The sequence below is a fragment of the Osmerus mordax genome, chromosome 4 (assembly GCF_038355195.1).
Source record: "Osmerus mordax isolate fOsmMor3 chromosome 4, fOsmMor3.pri, whole genome shotgun sequence".
Taxonomy (NCBI): domain Eukaryota; kingdom Metazoa; phylum Chordata; class Actinopteri; order Osmeriformes; family Osmeridae; genus Osmerus; species Osmerus mordax.
In genome coordinates, this window is record NC_090053.1 from 10,150,875 (window position 1) to 10,172,692 (window position 21,818).

Sequence of the window (21,818 nt, forward strand, 5' to 3'; positions counted from 1 at the left end):
ATAATCTAAACTGTAAGCCCAAGTGAGGCCCAAACTAAAATTTCGATAACTCTTTTTAACATCTCAAATCTCTCAAATAGTTTCTCCTGCTTCATAAAAGCATGAGATTTCAAACTAAATTAAGAACTCACTTTGCCTGGTGTGATTGCCATTCCCTATCAGGTTGTACACTGAATTTCAAGATGCTGTTAATAATGTTTTAATTTCCTCTACTTGGCATAGCTGATATATTGGACATGGGTTCAGTGTTCAACTTGCTCTTAAACCTCTCAAACCCTGAGCTGCAAATAATTCTGCAATATATAAATATTATATATTGATGACAGCGCTAACCTACCTTTTCCCACATCAAAATGTAATTTGAGCTTAGACTGGGGAGCTGAAAGGTGGATGAAAGAGGTTTCCTTCTTGATAAATCCTGAGTGAACTGGCCATCTTTTGGAGTCAGCTCTCCCAATCTTAGCTAAATCAAGACCACATGTACATGTGCATGCACAACATAAGTGTTATAAAAAAAGAAAAAAAAAGAAAATGTTAAAAAAAATGCAGAGTTCACAAATTGGTTTCATTTTAATATCGGGGAGTTGTATTACAGTGAGTGTGTGTGTGTGTTTAACTCCACACCCCCTACTTTTACATATTTGACACCTATTGACAACACCCTTTGCACAACCAGTATTTCAGCTGCACTCCCCCTCTGTCTATTGTTGCAGCTACAACTTCTGGGGCCTTTCTCCTCCTCTTCCGCCCATCCCTGTAGCCAATACAACGTATTTAGCCGCTTGTCAGGGACCCTGGAGACTACAGATGTGCCATAGGATAAGTAAGGAGAATAGAGTAAGACAAATATAGGACCAAGACCAGAGGAAATGTTAGCAATAGCATTAGTCATTAACATTTAGGTTCGTAATCAATACGTGGAATTAATGGTAAAGTAAGTGTTAGTGAACAGTCAAATGAATCAATATTAAATCATGGGTATTAATGGTAGGCAATAATGGGACAGGGTGATAGTATGAAACACTGGCATGCTCTCTTTTCTCTCTCTCTCTCTCTCTCTCTCTCTCTCTCTCTCTCTCTCTCTCTCTCTCTCTCTCTCCTCCTGTCCTCGCTTCACCCACATGCACAACTATCTCATCTCCTTTTGGGGTGTGGTGACACGTGGATGTCTTTCAGGCTTTATGGTTTTAATAATACAATGGAAGATTATGCTGACCATGGCAAGCTAGTTACATGGTCACATAATCAAGTTGAGGTGGTGTGGGTCACAATTCTTTCAGCGCTAATACCAATCCACTCAATCATTATGATTTCAGTAACCAAAAAATAGAAGTTATAACCACTTTGGAACATTTTTCAAAGTTTATAGTTCAGTTCTTAGTTGATAGTTCATTATGGCACATCTTTACATATAGGCATTGACTTCATTGATGGCACCTTACCTGTCTAATAATCATGCACCCTTATCTAAAACATATACTGTAGATCTTGGAACCCGAAGTACTTTATTTCATCTTTAATTTACAAAAGACTACATTTTTAATTGATCGATGTCTAATGTGAATAAAACAGCCTTAGTTTCCATTGATATGTGGAGACTGCCCACTGCTCTGTTTTAGAACTAGACCACTGTCTTGTCAGGGATCTGAGTGTCTGACTTAAGGTCTCTACCTCAGTCAGTATACCGTCGTGTTTTAATATAGGTTCAAGTGGCTCATCTGCTTCGGATACAGGTAGCCTTTTAACGGTTGCTTTCTACCGGATCCAATTCTTGTCTGTCTGTCCCATTGTCTTGGGGTGGACATTCGGAACCTATTTGATTTTGTCATGATTTCTGTGTCTGGTGACTGCAGCATGATAAAGGCCAAGCGGGTCGCATGCACTGCGCTGTGGCTCATTGTACATGTGCGGCATGTGTTTAGGATGTTGTAGTGTGTATGTTTGAGCTGCACGCTGGATCTTCTGTCCTCTCACTCTTTCCATGATAAGTGATTTATACATGCTACTGGAGGGTTCCCCAAATAGATGTCTGAACCAAACAGTATGTTCATTTGGGTTTGTGTGTGTGTGTGTGTGTGTCCCTTACCTCTCCTCTCCCCAGAGGTGTCATCAACCCTCTCCCGTCCTCCAAGGGCAGCCGCTCGTCAACGCTGCAGTGTGTCCACGTGGCCGAGGGTCATCCCAAAGCAGTGCTGTGTGTAGACTGCACCGACGACCTGCTCTTCACTGGCTCCAAAGGTCCCACTTAACTCTCCAACTTGATGCTTGCTTTCTTTCAGATTACACTCTTTTCCCCCAATCTTATTTATTGATTGGTTGGTTGAGTTATCCTTTAATGTTGCTTAACGGGAGACTTGTCGGAAACTCCTGCCCTCTCCCGTCGTGTGTCTTAGACCGGACATGTAAGGTGTGGAACTTGGTGACGGGGCAGGAGATCATGTCGTTGGCTGGCCACCCCAACAACGTGGTGTCTGTGCGCTACAGCTCCAGCCTGGTCTACACCGTCTCCACCTCCTACATCAAAGTGTGGGACATCCGAGACTCGGCCAAGTGCATCCGCACCCTCTCGTGAGTGTCTCCTCTTGGGTCAAAGCGCCGGCTGAACGAGTACAGTATGTTACAGTGTAGCACAGACATCATGGATAGTTGATCTCTGGGGAGGTCTCCGGTGATTTGATATGGAATGCTTTGGTCAGAACTGCAAGCAGTTCTCTAAAGGCAATTTTGTTTAGGTATTTCAATACCATTGTCTACCAGCCATACATACTGTACCGTTAGCAGTTTCATTCATGTTTTTCTTTGGTTGCCGCAGGTCTTCTGGTCTGGTGACTCTGGGGGATGCCTGCGTGTCCAACACCAACCGCACGGTCACTATTCCTGCAGGAGAAAACCAGATCAACCAGATAGCCCTCAACCCCAATGGCTCGATCCTTTATGCTGCAGCTGGCAATTCTGTCAGGGTCTGGGATCTAAGGAGGTACGGTATACATGGGGTCCATTTATAAATAAAAGCTTGAATTAACAAATGCAGTCTCTTTCACCATTGCTGTAGTTCACCTAGAGGGTTTTACATGTACATGTAGTCATTTAGCAGATGCTGTTATCCAGAGCGACTTACAGTAAGTACAGGGACATTCCCCAGCAACCTTCTGATTACTAGCCCAATACCCTAACCGCTCAGCCGCCTGACTCTTGTATATACTTATATAAATATTCTACTCACCTTGGTCATTGACAGACAGTTCAAGCCGCTTACATGACAGGTATTGTCATAAAAAGCTTTTTTTCCCCAGAGGTAGGGAAAAAGTAGACAAGGGCTTTTAAGCACCACCAGTAAAAATGATAGTTTAGTTTTTTTGTTTTTCTGTCAGGTTTGTGTCCACGGGCAAACTCACAGGTCACCTGGGCCCTGTCATGTGTCTGACTGTGGATCAGACAGGGAGCGGTCAAGACTTGGTCTTCACCGGATCCAAGGATCACTACATCAAGGTTTGTGTGTGTGTGTGTGGTGGTCTCGGTTTGCGCTGACATTGCATTAACTGACTGTCTGTAAATGCACGCAATCACAAAACCTGATCTGATCGTTGTTGTTGCCAGATGTTTGACGTGACTGAGGGGGCTCTGGGTAGCATCAGCCCCACACACAACTTCGAGCCCCCCCACTACGATGGCATCGAGTCCCTGGCTGTGCAGGGGGAAGCCCTCTTCAGTGGATCAAGAGACAATGGCATCAAGAAGTGGGACCTGGCCCGCAAAGATCTGCTTCAGGTGAGTGAGGGAGTGAGGGAGGGAGGGAGTGAGGGAAGGAGGGAAGGAGGGAGGGAGGGAGGGAGGGAGGGAGGGAGGGAGGGAGGGAGGGAGGGAGGGAGGGAGGGAGGGAGGGAGGGAGGGAGGGAGGGAGGGAGGGAGGGAGGGAGGGAGGGAGGGAGGGAGGGAGGGAGGGAGGGAGGGAGGGAGGGAGGGAGGGAGGGAGGGAGGGAGGGAGGGAGAAAGAGTATGGAAAGGAGAGAGTTGCATCTTAGATGGCGAGTCATTTTACTGATGGATGAGTCTGAAGCTTTCTTTTGAATGTAATCAGTGAACTAAGTTGATTTCATCTTCGCATTAGACACACATTCATAGTCTGACCACTCGGTAGACTGAGTCTCTTAGACTCCATGTAATTGTCAATCACATTGGACAACCTTCCCCCCATTAACCAATCACATTCAAGTAATATCATAAGACCAATTTTCGATTTAAACAATAACTTATTATCCATCAATCTTATCGGTACCGTATACTATTCTAAATGAGTATTTAGCATCCCATAAATATACATATTGATATATAGCGTCTGCTAGGCTATAGATAAAAATAGAAAGACAGAGTGCAGAATGTAGCTGTAAGAGTGTGCTTGACACAAATCGAAAATACATTGCCTTTTCCTCCATGTCTTTTGCCAACAGCAAGTACCAAACGCGCACCGTGATTGGGTGTGTGCCCTGGGGGTGGTGCCCGGCTCTCCGGCTCTGCTGAGTGGCTGCAGAGGCGGCGTGCTCAAGCTGTGGCACACAGACACCCTGGGGACCCTGGGGGAGCTGAAGGGCCACGAGAGTCCCATAAACGCCATCGCCACCAACAGCAGCCACCTGTTCACCGCGTCCGAGTGAGTCACCAAGCGACGCGAGCGTGCACGCGCTCTCGCGCGCGAATCAGCACGCACACACACACACAGACACTGGACCTCGAACGTAATAAACACCGTGAGATTCAGAACTGGTACATCCACAATTTGTTGTTGAGAAACAGTGGTCTTCTCTCCTAGCGTCTTTCACCATTACAAACATGAGACGTTGTCCTCTTCTCTCTCTCCTGTATAACGGTCAAACATAAAGGCAACATGTAGAATGCTGGCTTTACACTCACGCAGGTTTTCAACATTTTCCATTGACAGTGACCGGACAGTGAAGATCTGGCGAGCTCGAGGTGGCCTGGACAGCACCTTGGACACGGACAACGCCGACGAGGTGGCCAGCAACTGAAACACAGAGCCACCTCCCGGTGTCGCTCACTGCTGGACATGAAAAATGCAGCCTGTGACGCTAGCTGCCTTCTTGCACTTTGATGCCTATTTTTTGGAATCCTAACACCCCTCGCTCTTGAACCAATGTAACCATGACAACTAAGCCTGCATAGGTGGAAACAGGATTCCGATTTTACCCAAGACCCAACATTATTCCCTTTTAGCAGAATAAAACCCTCTTTTGTTCTTGCTGAACACAAACTTAGCTTCATTCTCATTAACCGAAGTCACACTCCCACACCCACGCATACACTCGCACAAAACATACAGAAAGTATCCGCTCTGTATGTACTGAGCCTACAGTACATGGGTTACACACATGCACACAAACAAACACACACACACACACACACTCCAATGTAAGTGCAGACCTTGAGTGTCCAGGAAGGTGAGTAGATTAGGTAGGGGAGAACATGATCACCGGAGCTGTGAGCTGGCCTCCATATCCCGGTTCTCCAACACCGCATACCATACACGCTCTGTCCCATGTCCCCCTCGGACCCTTACCCAGAATCCACATGGCTTCACAACACATCCCTCCCCTCACATTTCTGTATTTTCGCAACCGCTTGGCTCCGTGACCAAAACGTGAAACCCTCTCATTGATGTACTGTACTTGTTAACCCTTAAAACTGTACTCTCTCTGTCTCTTAAGGCTCACATACAAATGTTCTGCTTCTCTGGCACTTACATATTACAAACTGTGTGTTTCTGCACTCACTGTTCATGTGTATTTCATATGTGTGTTGTAATGTAGGATTCTTCGCGTGTACTGTTACAGTTCAAATCCTTAGTCCCCTCTCTAACATGTTTGGAACTAACACACATATGCTGCTAAGTTGTTTGCTCACCTTTGACCCTTAGGAAGCTTCAGTATTGGGCTCTGAGTTAGGGCCATCTGATTCAAATGTTATTGTACTGAGTGTAACATGTGCAGGGGCCTTTTTATCTGTACCTGTACTGTAAACATTAGCCATGGAGAGTGGATCCGTGTTGGTCTCTCACCTCTGAACCCAGAGCATCCCTGTGGAATGTGGCTTTGCTCCGTAGCGGTTTTGCATTTAAACCATTTTGTGACGATTGTGTGAGCTGCAAGGACATCGAATGGTATACTAGAAGGCTTTGTTCCGTTCTGCTGAATGTTTACAAAGAAGCACTAATGAATGGCCTACTGACTGTATCTAAACAATCAATGATCAATGTTAGCTTTAGTCCACCTGAATTAATTTCATGTGGAACCCTGTGGGCCATAATTGAGAGAGGAGCGGTTAGACACACTGTAACACTTTCAATTGAAGCCTTTATCATTGAGTCTATTGGTAGTGGTCAGATTTTTTCGCTTTTGTTCCTGAAGCTACACAGTACAGGTGTTCTAGTTGGCATAGTCAAAAATGACTGACTCGGTAGTGATTCTAATGTCAGATGCCTGGTGAAATAAATGTCATCTGTCAAAAAACAAACCTGTGTGATGCATGTCTTACCTGAAACAATGTTTACATCATGTAAAACACGTTTACTTAAAAACACGTTACATTTTACATGTAGACATTTAGCCGCCGCTCTTATCCAGAACGACTTACAGTCAGCACAGGGACATTCTCCCCAAGGCAAGTAGGGTGAAGTGCCTTTCCCTGGGACACAACTTCATTTTTAGCAAGGCCGGGAATTGAACCAGCAACCTTCTGACTACTAGCCCGATTCCCTAACCACTCAGCCATCTGACCCCGACCCCTGACATGTGATACTATATGGAATTTGATGTTATTTCAAAGGTTCTTTACTCCTTCTATGAAGGAGCGTACCCGGTGAAATCACATCAGTGGTTCCTCCTAGAGTGAAGACAAGGAGAGTATCGTTTTTTAAGTGCCTGTGTAGAGGCTTTGTACACGTGCCAGTGGTGTTCCACAAGATGGCAGCAGTGTTCGAGCAGGTGTTCAGACAGGAAAAGGACCAGCAGTCATGAATGTGTCGTTGGCCGCAGCACAGTGTCAAAGACGAAGAGACTGGCACTGTCTGTTTGCAGGTGTGGGTGTATGTGTCTGTCTGTTGACTAGAGAGCATGCACATATACACACACAAACACCTTTTTTTGCATATTGTAGCACAACCATTATGTTTAGGGAACTTTCAAAAAGTTCATAAATAGGAACGTTCTAAACCCTAGAATGAGATGGGGTTAGGGTAAGGGTTAGCAGTATATCTTCTCTCATATAGAACGTATGACAGTGTAGGGAACTCCAAGTCTTGTAAATGATGGATTATGTATCTAATTGTCACAAAGTGTTGAGCTGATGGAACTGCGCACCTTCAGATTACTATAACATACCCCTCTTTGGTGAAGTGTCAGTCAGCTCTCAGTGGGTGCAGGTGTTACCCAATCTTATTTTCCTAATTTGGCAATTGATCAAATGTTTGTCATACTGATTAAAACGCTCGTTCCAGGCTAAAACGAATCGAATTGGACGCAGGTGTCTTTTTTTATAGCTGACAGAGTTACGCCTGGTAGAAAAACATTATTAATTGGCTTTCGTGCATCTGTCCGTGTCTTTTTTGCCGCTGTCAAAACCCAACCGAGCGGAAAACCAAGCGAATTGACTTGCAATGATTGTTGCAACCTGATGTACTTTTGACATTACACCTGCCTATCTAGTTCATGACCACTGTCGGCCTTAAAATTCATATTTATTTTGACCAGGTTTGGGGAGTAACCTTCAATAGGATAGATGATTATAGGAGTTGTGCACTCTTCTAGTTTACATTATGCTACAAGCTAATACATAAATTGTATTTTCATCTTATTTAGAAGATCGGATCTTATTTAGGTAGACTTAACATATCTCTGTTGTGCCTACGGGTAATTAAACAGTCGCCTCCTCCTGCTCTTCCCGCCCTTTGAATTGACTCCTAGAGTCAACGTTGAAGGAGAGGAACCTCTAAACGGTCCGGCGCACATACACGACGCGCTCTGCTGTGCTACAGAAGCTGCAGTTTCCAAACGCTTGCCACGACGACCCAGGTTCGTGTTTTCGTCCCCATGCTGCCGATTAAGCACTGGATAAAGGAATATATCGACTACTAGTAGCTTTATGAACATGGCGTGTATTGGAGACTTTGATCCTTTCACCGCTGCTATTCCTGCCACCAAAGTTGAGCTCACAGTGTCGTGTAGGTGAGTAGAGGGATTTTCAAACCATTCTTTCAATTTCCAAACACTGTTATGCTGGAGGATATGATTGTGATTTGTGTCCATCATTTAACATAAATAAGTGAATTTGATTTCTGCTGTGAGTGAACGGTGTAGCTGTAATAAAAAACAATAAAAGGAGAAGCTATCGTATCATCATGGTAGTTAACATGAACCCCTGTCGTTCCACACCCAGATCAGTTTGTCAGTTCTATGCATTTACATAGAAAACATGCAAATACTTTGTAACGTGTAGCCTAATACAATATGAGCATGATTATTTGGTGATGGTATCAAACAAACCTTCTACTCTTGGCTACTTATCTGGATAGGTTTGGAGATATTAACATTTGGCGCTTCATTTGGAAACTCATTAACTAAAACAAATTGCCTTAAGGACAAGGGAAGCTAGGATAATTTGGGATGCTTACTCCGCATTTTCCCTTAAAAAGCTGTAGCCCAACTTCCAGTCAGATACAACTGACTGTACGCAGCTGTCTGTGTTGCGTAAGAGCCACGCGCGTTCCTCACCCTCAGGTCCTCCTCTGTTGAGGTTTCACCAGTGTTGATGCTGCTGCTGGTCTCAAGAACATTGTCCACTTATTCCTCTCCAAAAGGTGCACACACACTCAGCATTGCCCTAATTTGAAGTCAAATATTCTCCCAGCATATCACTTAAATCTTCGTGTGCAAAGCCATTCTTTTGAGATATGAGTCTGAGGTTGGCTTTCTTAAATGTTATGTTTAGGGTACTATGGTTGAAGCTTTAAGCACAACAGTATTACAGTCAAATCCCCCAAATTACATTTGACATTACATTGCATCTTACAACAACATAGAGGTGAAATGAATCCTTGTTTATTTGCGCAGTGAGCCTGTTGGACAATGATACTGATTTGAATAAAATCATAAATAACATTACACCATTTGTTGAAATGTCCAGTGAAAATACAAAACGAGAAAAACAAAATGACACAATAAAAATGACATTCATTGCATGGCGTAGTGAGACTGAAGAAATTACACTTTGATCAGCTCCCTCTTAAATCTGTGGGCAACGTGATCAGCTCCCTGCACTTTACATCAGTGTGATCAAACTATCTGCCATCTGCTGGAACAACATCCTGTCTACTCTCTACATCTTTGTACGACTGATGAGCGGCTATCACCCTTGATCACCAGCGCTCAATAATACATGCAGAATTTCCCTGACTGTTGGATGAAGCGCCTGGCGGCTTTTAAAGGCCGTTTAGATCAAACAGTGTTGGGAAGAGGGAATGTTTCTAATCTAGGAGAGTGTTTCAGTCTTGTTATCTCTGCTACTGTCATCTCCCTGAACCGTGGGGGGCATATAGACGGCCATGAGTCACGGACTCATGGTCAACCTTTGGGCATACAAGAGCCGGAGAATTCTTTTGAAGGAATTGACATGTTGCGACAAGGCTGTATTGAAGTCAGGCACCCACCTGCAGTGAGCTAGGTCAATATGTCACTGTGGAGAGTTCATATTCCTTGAGAAAGGTGACAAAAGACTGTCTCCTGTAAATTGAGGTTATTCCTGTACAGAAGCCACATGCAACAGCAATACATTTGTTACATTACAATGTGTTCGACCCAGCTGGTGATCTGAGCTACACCAGATATTCTCCAAGGAATATGATGCACATGCTTTGGAATTATTATTGTGTGTTAGTAGCAGTGTGAATTGTGTTTGTAGAATAAGCTGTTTTGACACTGCGGTTAGTCTGCGTTTCCTTCTCCGTGGGCATATTACAGTGCTGTAGAATGTACCGTGCGGTTATCAATGGTACCTGCATGGGTAGATCAACTAGCCTCTCCAGATCCATTTTAATGTATTCATTTAGCAGACACTTTCATCCCCAGTGACGCACAGGGGGGCATTTGAACAGCAGACCTCTTGATCTGCAATCAAGTGCTCTTCCGCTGAGCTATATCCATCCCAATTTTCCATGTACAGGCTCAGCATAATACAAGCACCGCAGACTATGCGAGAATGAATCCAAACAGAACATCAGGGGCCACTTTTCCACCCTGGAGATGATAAAGTAGTAGGTTCATATGATGACATCAGGGTTTAGGAGGTCAAAGAAGGCTTGACGGTACATAAACAAGAGCATGGCAAATCAGCCCTCCTTGCCATGGGTTTCCAGGGTAACAAGGAACGGTGGCGGCAAGGTTGTGCCAGTGGCATAGGGGCCCGAACCAGGGGGGGTCATGCTGAGCGGCCACGATAATGAGCTTTTGAAGGAACCATTTGGTCTAATTAAGGCACAGTCAGCTCCTCTACTTTAACTAGTTAGCGGAGAGGACATTGCCTCTATCGCTTTCACACACTGCCTGTTACCGTAGCTCCCTCTCCACCTCCGCCACCCACGCAAAGATTTACCTTCTCCATCATCAAGTTTGTTTAACAACCAGATATTATTCGATTTTCCCTGTTCACTTCTCTGGGCGAGGGTCATACGCCACCATTTTTTCCCAGAGAAAGACACTCCTTTTCTCTTTTGTTCAAAGGTTGATTGATCTTAAAACTCTCGTCAGGTCTATTTGAAACCAAATCAATGGACTTCAGTCAAACCAATAAGGAGGCCTTCCCAAGAGACTAGTGCCATGCTGCATTGTTGACATGAAATGATTGAAGTCTGTGACCACACTAAGAGCCTTTATAGAAATCACCTTGGCTGTCATGAGAATTAAGCAACTGATGCAAGCTTAAAAACATTTCATTTAGCTGACATTTGCATTCCCATAGTGGGAATATGCAGATTCTCTAACCATAACCTAATACAGCCCACACTCTTCATCAATACGCTTCAGCAATGAGCTCTTGGATGGAGCACACTTGCATTTAGGTACCATGACCTACGACTTAATAACTACAACCAACATCTAGGGACATATACTTAGAGATATATATACTTAGAAGATGCAGTGTATACTGGGTCATGTAGTATAATGTTAAAAGACTAATGCTGGTCATCTACGGAAGAGATTAGAGCCCGACCGATAAAGGATTTTTAAGGCTGATACCAATACAAATATTTTGTGATTTAAAAATCTGATATTCCGATATCAGCCGATATAAAAAAATATTTTAAAAATCCAGAAACGCGTAACAAAACAAACTGATTTCCCTAACAGTAGTTATTTGTAGTTTACATTTAGTCACTTTTAGCAAAAGTTCTTATCCAGAGCGACTAAGTACAGGGACATTCCCCGAGGCAAGTAGGGTTAGGTGCCTTCCCAAGGACACAACGTCATTTGACATTGCCGGGAATCGAACCAGCAACCTTCTGATTAATAGCCCGATTCCCTAACTGTTCAGCCATCTGACTCCTGTTATTATTTCCTCACTAAAATAATATGTTAATGCAGTTTCTGATAAATAAAATGTATAAAAATACAAACTTAAGATATGAAACTTAAAGTCCTTTGAACAAAAACACAATAATAATAATAAAAAAATAAAAAATAAACATTAATATTCATTTATCGGCCATTATAAATGCCGATACCGATAGTTTGGAAAATGCCCAATATCGGCCGATAATATCAGGCCGCCGATATATCGGTCGGGCTCTAGAAGAGATGCGCGCTCTAACAGATTTTTCTCATGATTATCAATATTCTATCACTCGCTGTCATCTTTGAACGAACACGCAGAGGACAGGAGATTCAACCCCGCAAAGGGCAAGTGAGGAAGGAAGCAGAACTGACAAGCGAAGCAATGGCACCTGTGACAGTGGTGCCGGAGACCCTGGCTGCACAGCTAGGCTCAGCTCCACCAGCTGGCGTCGTTGTGGCGTACTGGATATGAGTGAGGTCAGGGGCAGGGGGGTTAGTGGTAGCGATATAACCGAGTTAAATTGCTTAAACTCACTCCTCAATATGCTGTAAATGCTCCTCCGCCTACCTCATTGAATTACTAGCTTTTCTATGGTGGAGCTGGGTGGGTCAGAGAGGGTGGTCAGTTGCCTGGGTGACTCACAAGACCATATGAAACCCCAAACAGGGCAAGTGTTGAAGAGGCTAGGGAAGCGTCAAGGTCTGTGAGTCACTGGGTTTCCCCCCGCCTCAGCACGGTCTCGCAAGGACAAAAAATCACATTGACGGTTCATCAATAGAAATCGAATGTGGTGGGTCTATGGTGTCAATAGCATTTAAAACCTTGACCCGTGATGTCATATTCCTTAGTCCTTTTTCTTCCTTTTCCTTTTAGCTCTGAACCTTCTGAACACATCCGTGTAAGCCTGATCTGCGTTGACTTGTCAGGTGGAAGTCTCCCTCCTTGCATGTGGAGCTGAAGTGGGTTGTCTTGTCTTCCATGTTGGTTGACTGACGTAACTGCTGGGATTCCAAATGTAATTCTGATGTGATGGGACTATGTTGGTAAATGTTTGATGATCAGCAAGTCCCTCCTCTTGGCCTATCTTGAAGTTCCTGGGCTGCCCATGGTGAAAAGGACCATTTTAAGATTTGTCCTGAATGGCCAGTCAGAGGCAGGCAACTGCCCTCAGGTACAGGGGCACCAGCTGGTGTCTAACTCAGCCCCATTCTCTCTTTCTTTGTATTACACGCGCGCGCACGCACCTCCCTCTCTCTTCCTCCTCTTTTGTCTTCTCTCCTTCCCGTCTTAAGCTTGGCTCAGCCAATGGCTTCTGGAGATTTCCTCTTGCTAGGTATGGCATTTCATGTTTAAGGTCCCTCATTCCAGTCATCTGACATGCGTGCTCAGTTGATGCGACCAGCCCCAATTCTTTCGCTTATTATCACTTTTTTTGTGGTCTTTCAGCCCAGTGGATGCTAGTGGGCGTGCTCTAACAGAGGTAGCCAAGCGTGGCGTTATACCATCTGGGGCGTACTGGGATCAGCACAACATGGGTGGCTGATCTAGATACATCACTAGTAATCAATCGCCTAAAGACACTCTCTGCTTGTCACAAAGCAGCGCATCCCCCTAGCTAGCATGATAGTGAGAAGCTTATCTGCATGTCATGCAGGCCCCTTGCCGGATGGATACCCATTCTTATATCTTTTTGCCTCTTCAATAAGTCAGTATCATTACGGCTCGCAGCCCTCTCAAACAAAACAGACCTATGAAAGGTTTTTGGGTTTAATGTAAGCTTTGGCAGCGGTTCAAGCTGTGAGAAGAGTTTCAGTTCAGCTTCAGTTCCTTCCCGTGTTTGGACTGACTTAGTTCCCATCGCTGCGAACCCTGAACCTGGTGTACTGTGACTAACAGAGTGGAACCACACCCAACAGCCCTGCTGTTGCAGCCTCTGGTGTGGCATGCTGGGACTCCCTGCCGACCCCAGGTTGTGTGCCAGTCCTTCATTCTTCCTCTTTTTCCTCGCTCCACCTCATCTCTGGTGCCCTGGTGTTGTTGTTGTTGTTGTTGCGTGAATATTTCATCTCCTCTCTGCCTGTTTACAGCAGCATACCTTCATTGCTCCGAGCATCTGTTTGGGACTCTTCTGTACATTAAAGGCACTGTCAGTTTGTTCAAGCACAGATTATTTTTTAACAATGAAGATGTTTTAATGCAGGCGGTTTCTTAGCTTGTCTGACCTTCTATCCAAGCCTGAGGGTTCAATAGGCGTGGACTTCTATACACATTTAAATATTTGATTGGCAGCTTCCAAGCTCCTCGCTTCAGGAGGAGGGGGAAGGGACACATGTTGATAGTTTAGGTGTGATCCTTTGATATGTGGACAGGGAGGAGATTAGAATATTCTGCTTGTTGGTTGAACGTATACTGATAGTTGATCTGAGATCACCTCAATGCCTGATGTTTCGGCCTTAAAAATCGTATCCAGGGAAGCCCTGAAAAGCAACCGTTTTTTAAATCACAATGAAAATATATTCTACCTTTGTGAGGATTCATTTAGCATGTATCAAGCTGAAACAAATGACACAAAGACAAATAAATCAATTAATGCTGTCTATCGAAGATGGACAAAAGATAACACCATAGAAATTTGGACTGAAAAACTGATAGTTTCTGTTTGAAAATGAAATAATCCATAAATAACCTTTCAATGCCCATTGTTTTTGGCAGCCCTTTAAAGGGCAACTTTCTAGACCAGTTTAACCCTTGTGCTGCCTTTGGGTCACATGACCCAAAGGTTCATAACGAACCACCGTTGTGTTTACCCAATTTTACCCAATACAAAAACAAATAAAATTTTCTTTTAACCATTGCAATGTGGGGGGTCTGAGACAGCCCGACAGTTAAAAGAAAATGCTTCACTTTGTTTTTGTAGGAGGTAAATTTGTCGCAATACGACGGTGGGTCACAATGACTGATGGGTCAGAATGACCCGAAGATAACACAAGGGTTAAGCATTTGGCCAGCCACCTCAAAATGAACCGATGCATTCAGGTGGAAAATGGTGAGTTGGGGGGAATGCTTCTACATATCTCGAGCCTGACATGGTACTAGAAGCCTTGTGATTGGGAAGGAGGACGGTTAGGGTAAAGGTTAGGCTTTCTGGATAATTAGCTCAACATTAGTGACTACTCCTCTGAGGATCAGTAAACCCACTACAAAGGAACTGGCCATATTAAGGGTGACCTCCAAGTTCCAGAAAGCCGGGCTGTTTCCTATGACATCATACCATGCGTTTTTCGAAATCGTCTCGATTCTGTTTCTTTTCCTTTTCAGAAACCTGCTGGACAGAGATACCTTTTCCAAATCAGACCCAAGTAAGTCTCCTGTGACATGCCTGCACCCACGCATATACACGTCGACTTCAACACCCCCCCCCCCCCCTCCCCCCGCCTCCAATGAATCAGTGTACATTTGCATATGTCAGAGGTTGTATGCGTCACAGCGGATGTCACAATGAGTGAGAGGCGGCAGGGCGTCCTCATCGACGCCCTCCCACAGCCCTCGCTAGTGTTGGGGTTCCACCTCCACGGGAGCTCGCCGGCCGCCGGTGCTCCAGGGGACTCTGTCAGCAGTTTGGGGGGAGGTCGGTCTCGGGCGGCTGGGGAGGCATCCAAGAGGCTCGCCGTACGTTTATCCAAGGAGGCACTTGTGCTGCCTCCATGTCTCTGTGCTGCTGACGGTACTGGACCCAGTCACAGAGGATTAGACTGCCTCAGCAGGCCAGGGGGGCCAAGGCCGACACACACACACACACACACACACACACACACACGGAGGCCTCGGGGATCCTCACGTACGACATCAACATTAGCTTATATGGCCGGACAGTGTTCAACGTGTGTGTGTTTGTTGGTTTGTTTTTATTTGCCTGTTAGTCATTGTGTCTTGACGTGCATTTGACACAATCCTGTTCAACCATTCACCTTTTGTAGAATCTGCATCACCAGTTTTCTATCATACACTGGTTTATTGCTCTTTTAATTGAGAATGGAGAATGTTCACATATACCAAAGAAACAATGTAGTTTTTTTTCTCAAAAGCTGTGGGTGTTTGACGGTGTGCGATGTGTGTTGGACACGTCTAAAGGAGCCCACATGCATCTCTGCGCCTCATTAGAAGATGAAAGGAGCTATGTGCATTCCCACAGCTGAGCTCCCTCTCACAGCACCACATACACACCATATACAACATACACACTACTACACACCATATACAACATACACACTACTACACACCATATACAACATACACACTACTACAAACCATATACAACATACACACCCTACACACCATATACAACATACACACTACTACAAACCATATCCAACATACACACCCTCCTACACACCATATCCAACATACACACCCTCCTACACACCATATCCAACATACACACCCTACTACACACCATATACAACATACACACCCTCCTACACACCATATCCAACATACACACCCTACTACACACCATATACAACATACACACCCTACTACACACCATATACAACATACACACCATATACAACATACACACCCTACTACACACCATATACAACATACACACCCTACACACCATATACAACATACACACCCTACTACACACCATATACAACATACACACCCTCCTACACACCATATCCAACATACACACCCTACTACACACCATATACAACATACACACCCTACTACACACCATATACAACATACACACCCTAATACACACCATATCCAACATACACACCCTACAACACACCATATACAACACACACACCCTACTACACACCATATACAACATACACACCCTACTACACACCGTATACAACATACACACCATATACAACATACACACCCTACACACCATACACACCCCTTGCTTAGCATACACACCATACACACTCTACACACCATACACACCCTGCACAACATAAACCATCCACACCAGACATACCATCCACAACCTGCACAACATACAGTATACCCCAGACATACTATACACACCCTGCACAACATACAGTATACCCCAGACATACTATACACACCCTGCACAACATACAGTATACCCCAGACATACTCTACACACCCTGCACAACATACAGTATACCCCAGACATACTATACACACCCTGCACAACATACAGTATACCCCAGACATACTATACACACCCTGCACAACATACAGTATACCCCAGACATACTATACACACCCTGCACAACATACAGTATACCCCAGACATACTATACACACCCTGCACAACATACAGTATACTCCAGACTTACTATACACACCCTGCACAACATACAGTATACCCCAGACATACTATACACACCCTGCACAACATACAGTATACCCCAGACATACTATACACACCCTGCACAACATACAGTATACCCCAGACATACTATACACACCCTGCACAACATACAGTATACCCCAGACATACTATACACACCCTGCACAACATACAGTATACCCCAGACATACTATACACACCCTGCACAACATACAGTATACCCCAGACATACTATACACACCCTGCACAACATACAGTATACCCCAGACATACTATACACACCCTGCACAACATACAGTATACCCCAGACATACTATACACACCCTGCACAACATACAGTATACTCCAGACTTACTATACACACCCTGCACAACATACAGTATACTCCAGACTTACTATACACACCCTGCACAACATACAGTATACCTCAGACATACTACACACCATACACAGCGTACCATAGTCTCTCCGCACACAGCTATCCAGTCGAAACACATTTGAGCCCAGGCACTCTGCTATGCTGTTGTGGGCTAACAGCCAGGCGCGGTTGCAGGCTCGCTAGATAATGGGCTTGCTTCCAATGATCTTGCAGTAAGTGCTTGGTGCGCTGAGCTAGCAAGGGCAGACAGAGGCTTATTGCAGTCTCTCAAGTTGTGCTATCATATCCAGTCAGGTGGAATGGGATGGAAGGGTAGGTTTTGACCTTGCCGATGAGGTGTGTTTGTAGGGATGCTCCCAAAGGAACAAAGTGGCTGGCTCCGATTACAGCAATAAGCATCATTCGGCTTAAAACAGATGGGTTTTGCTTTCAGGTGGAATGGGTTTGTTTGTGTGTGCGTGTGCTTTGCGTATAATAAGCATCTGTGTGTGTGTGTCAGAGTTAAGTTGCTTGAATCAGCCAGATGCGATCGTACTGTAGCTGTCCACCATGGGAAAGTACCGCCTGCTTACAAGTGTAACCAACCAGCTGAACGATCAAGGTTTAATTGTAGTGTTTCCACACCCCTCCCCCTGCCCCCTGCATGATCCCCCCCCCCCCACACACACACACAGTGTCAATCAATCAATCAAGCAATAACATGCCCACTTAAATATACCAAGGTCTATTGCAGTGTATTCCCTCAAGTACTTGTGAAGTCGATGCCTTTTGTCCCGACAAAAGACGATCGCACATGCAAAGCAAAGTACAGGTCGAGTGATATTGAATATGAGCCTTTCTTCTAGTATGTAACCTTAAATAACACATGTTCCTATAGCTGCTGTTTTAACAATATATTTCTCTCTTTGCTCTGTTTTTTTGACAGTTTGTGTGCTGTACACTCAAGGAATTGCCAACAGAGAATGGAGAGAGGTATGTTCAGGCGAGGAGCAAGTGGGTTCCAAGCCCCTACATCTTTCCAAACATAGATACAAGGCTGTGCCCACAAGTTAGTAGAGTAACCTAAGTGGTAAAGTAACTTGCTAAGAGTGAGCGCTAAGTTCTGTCATTTCTATGTGGGTTACATCCAGCTATTAAAGCTACACATAATGATATGATTACAATCACAACTTAGCTTCTTAAGAGTTAAGAAGCAGGGAAATCACCACATGCAGTGTACAATACTGATCCTTTAAAGGTCATACTGATTGCTTGCAGATTGAAGACCTTTGCTGCAAAGCAGGAGCCTTTCATGTGCTGCCCTCATTTAGTGATTAAAGAGAATCATTTCAGATTAGGGCGACGTTAAAAAAAGGAATGTGGGAATTTTAGAAGCACACTTCATATCTTTTTTAGAGGTTGGCTGCTACTTATTGCAAAAACGTCTGACAAAATCAACCGTAAATGATTTGTAATTAAGTACTGTAGAAATCTAATATATTATCCACTACCCCCCACACAATGCCCTTAATTCTTTACCCTCTCTTAGTTTTGCCGGACGGAGGTTATTGATAACACTCTGAACCCAGACTTTGTCCGCAAATTCATCCTCGACTACTTCTTTGAAGAGAGACAGAATCTACGCTTTGACCTGTGAGTTGAGAGTTGACTGTTTTGTGGGAGCCTATGCATGCTCGTGTCTGTGTAGGTTTTTTTTCTCCAGTGTTTTTAGGCATGCGTGGGTGCGTGAGAGTGTTGCTCTGTGTGGAACACAAGTCGGGCTGGAAATGAAATATTCATTGAGAGTGAGGAGAGAGACGCCTCCCTTTTTCAACAGCTGTTCGGTCTGAATTCCACTTCTCCCAGGCATGCTTTGAGACATAACAAAATAAGTTGTTAGTGTGTGTTAGTTTGAATACTTTTTGGCCTCATTTACAGTAATTAGTAATGTTAGTAAGATAAAAAAAAATATTGCAAAGTCATGCATTAAGAACAGTTGCTATTTTCCACTGCCGATACACAAATATCCCATCTACAATTCATCTGTATGCATTTTTCTGTTACATCAATTTAGTCAAACAAAGTAAAAAAATTGACAGTACTCAAAGAATTTGAGATTTCTATTGCATTTTGGAATGGGGGCGAGTGAATAAGTGAGAAAGCTACCAAACAAGTGCATGCGTGTCTGTATTGGCTTGAGAGAATGTCCATCAAATGTTATGTTTTTTTTCATTGGTTGGTCGGCTGCATACGATGCGTGTGTGATGACAAGAGATGCAGGGAGGGGAAACACTAAGATGGAATGTCCGTAGTTTGAAGGAGGTCCGGGTAGTATGGGGGGGGGGGGGATGATAGGCTAAGAAGTAGATGAGGGATGATGGAGTATGTGTTTGCAGATTAGTGGACTCCCAACAGGGCCTGGGAGTGGGCGAGCATCAGGCCGTATTACGATCTACAGACCCGATGGCGCACAAACGACTCGCAGCCAAGAGCTGGCTGCCAAGGCTGTCCTACACAAATGCGGACCCTCGTTCCACCTCACGCACCGCCACGCACACATACACCCACGAGCACATACACAGATGCGCATGCAAACACTCTACTAAGCACCCCCCCCACACACACACACACACACACACACCACCGCCGCCACCACTGTCACACACATTCACACACACACTCAGACAGCCAGTGGGGAAATCCTGCTCAGTCACCCATCATCATCTCTTACCCTGGGAGGCAGAGCCTTTTACAGTACAGTACATCCCCACCCATTCACCTCCCTCTCTCCAGCACTCTCCTCTCACCGGTGTAGATGCTCCATCCCCACAGCCTTCACATGCTGGGGACTTCCACGGAAGGAACCAATCGGACCGCACCTTCCTGTTGGGCCCAGTAGCCACTATCGACACATAAGCCTCATCCCACGAAGCTTAGTTCCCCTTTTCGAAGCTTATATTTCTTTCAAGACTGATGGAGGCTTACTTAAGGATACCCTGGCATACAGGAGTGTAGTCATAGGGAGGCTTTAGAAGTATACCTCATGTTTTTTTAATGGACACAACCCGGTTTTTAACCACTTATGTTAATGTATGATTTCAAAGTGCTAACAGAGTACACAGTCCTTCACACCACCGCCGACATGCGGGGAGATTCTGACCCGAAGCACTAGCACAAGATGTTCCAGAGGCAAATCCTTTGCTTACGAAGGCTTCGCGTCACGAAGCCCTTTTATCGCTCATTTCCATGAAAAACATGACCGTATTGTCTCCCCTCATTTATCCATATCATTCCAACCTCGGAGACGAGGGTGCGTTGTTCGCCTAAATGTTCCCCGTCGTTACTCATCGTTACGCACTATTCACATAAACCTCTGAGTGTCCTCTCCAGACCACTCCAGTGGACCAAGAGAGAGCAACTCTCAGGGGGAGTCAGGTGGCTGAGCGGTGAGGGAATCGGGCTGTTCGATTCCCGGTCATGCCAACTGACGTTGTGTCCTTGGGCAAGGCACTTCACCCTACTTGCCTCGGGGGGAATGTCCCTGTACTTACTGTAAGTCGCTCTGGATAAGAGCGTCTGCTAAATGAATAAATGTAAATGTAACTCTGCCCCACTGCCCACGTGCACGCACGGCGCGCGCGTCAGGCACACACTCGTGAGATGCCCGGGGGCATCCTCTCTGACGAACCCTTTCGAGTGTGCTTTTCTTGCGCGCGCGTGTGTGGGTGGGTGAGACTAGGCGTGTGCAGCCAAACGTGTACATCTGCGTGTATATTCGTGTTTTCGTTTTTTTCTTCTTCTTCTTCTCTCCCTCTACTCATTAAATGAATCATTTATGAACGTTTGTGAGTGGCAGGGGCACGGGCGCGCAGCTCACGAGGCGCACCTGCGCGTTGGGACGTTCGCGCGTTGCGTAACGGCGTTGTGTAGTTTTAATGAAAATTCCATTTTGTGGGGACACCTGGTCGCTGTATGAAAGAGTGGATGTACAGAATAGTAGTTCATTTGCAATGTCGCAGAGGACGCAGAGAGCGTTTGTCTCCTTTGGAAAGCGGGCAAGCGAGCGAGCTTAGTCACGTGCATGCTTGTGTGTGTCAGTGTGGCGCGAGCTACTGTGTGCCAATTGCCCGAGTCGTTGACTACCGTGTTTCTGTTGGGCTGTGAAGACTTTAATCATGACCTCACTAGTGTCGTACTGTAACAAACTCATTTACTGCAATACAGGTCAATGTCAAACCGTTAAAGACTCAAATAAGCAGTCGGTTCGAACGATTCATCATCTCTCAAACAAGCAATCTGTTTCAACCATTCATCTCTCATTCATCCGCAGGTATGACCTGGACTCCAAGAGTGACAACTTGTCAAAACATGTGAGTTTCCTTTTCCTCCATAGTCCTCCTCTATGATCACCCATCCATTCATGAGAATAGCGACAGTCTTGGTTTTACAGTAGTGTCAATGAATTGTAATAGTCTTCAGGTACCCAAGCCTTTACACAGTATCACAAGG

General features: G+C 44.9%; 2 protein-coding genes across 5 annotated transcripts in view; both read left to right on the forward strand.

Annotated features, from left to right (window-relative positions):
* The window catches only part of kif21a (kinesin family member 21A), a 29,628-nt gene extending 24,358 nt beyond the window's left edge, over positions 1 to 5,270 (forward strand). For all 4 annotated transcript variants that reach the window (XM_067234105.1, XM_067234102.1, XM_067234104.1 and 1 more), the window contains 7 exons: positions 2,102 to 2,238; positions 2,394 to 2,568; positions 2,813 to 2,977; positions 3,372 to 3,489; positions 3,598 to 3,768; positions 4,449 to 4,648; positions 4,937 to 5,270. In XM_067234105.1, coding sequence (XP_067090206.1) covers positions 2,102 to 2,238; positions 2,394 to 2,568; positions 2,813 to 2,977; positions 3,372 to 3,489; positions 3,598 to 3,768; positions 4,449 to 4,648; positions 4,937 to 5,024 — 1,054 coding nt within the window. In that variant the 3' untranslated portion in view covers positions 5,025 to 5,270. The remainder of the gene's footprint in view (positions 1 to 2,101; positions 2,239 to 2,393; positions 2,569 to 2,812; positions 2,978 to 3,371; positions 3,490 to 3,597; positions 3,769 to 4,448; positions 4,649 to 4,936) is intronic.
* Positions 5,271 to 8,136: 2,866 nt separating this feature from the next.
* Positions 8,137 to 21,818, forward strand: part of LOC136941692 (copine-8-like) — a 28,102-nt gene continuing 14,420 nt past the window's right edge. Inside the window, exons 1-5 of the mRNA XM_067234242.1 lie at positions 8,137 to 8,234; positions 14,935 to 14,975; positions 18,256 to 18,302; positions 18,859 to 18,962; positions 21,640 to 21,679. Coding sequence (XP_067090343.1) covers positions 8,152 to 8,234; positions 14,935 to 14,975; positions 18,256 to 18,302; positions 18,859 to 18,962; positions 21,640 to 21,679 — 315 coding nt within the window. The 5' untranslated portion in view covers positions 8,137 to 8,151. The remainder of the gene's footprint in view (positions 8,235 to 14,934; positions 14,976 to 18,255; positions 18,303 to 18,858; positions 18,963 to 21,639; positions 21,680 to 21,818) is intronic.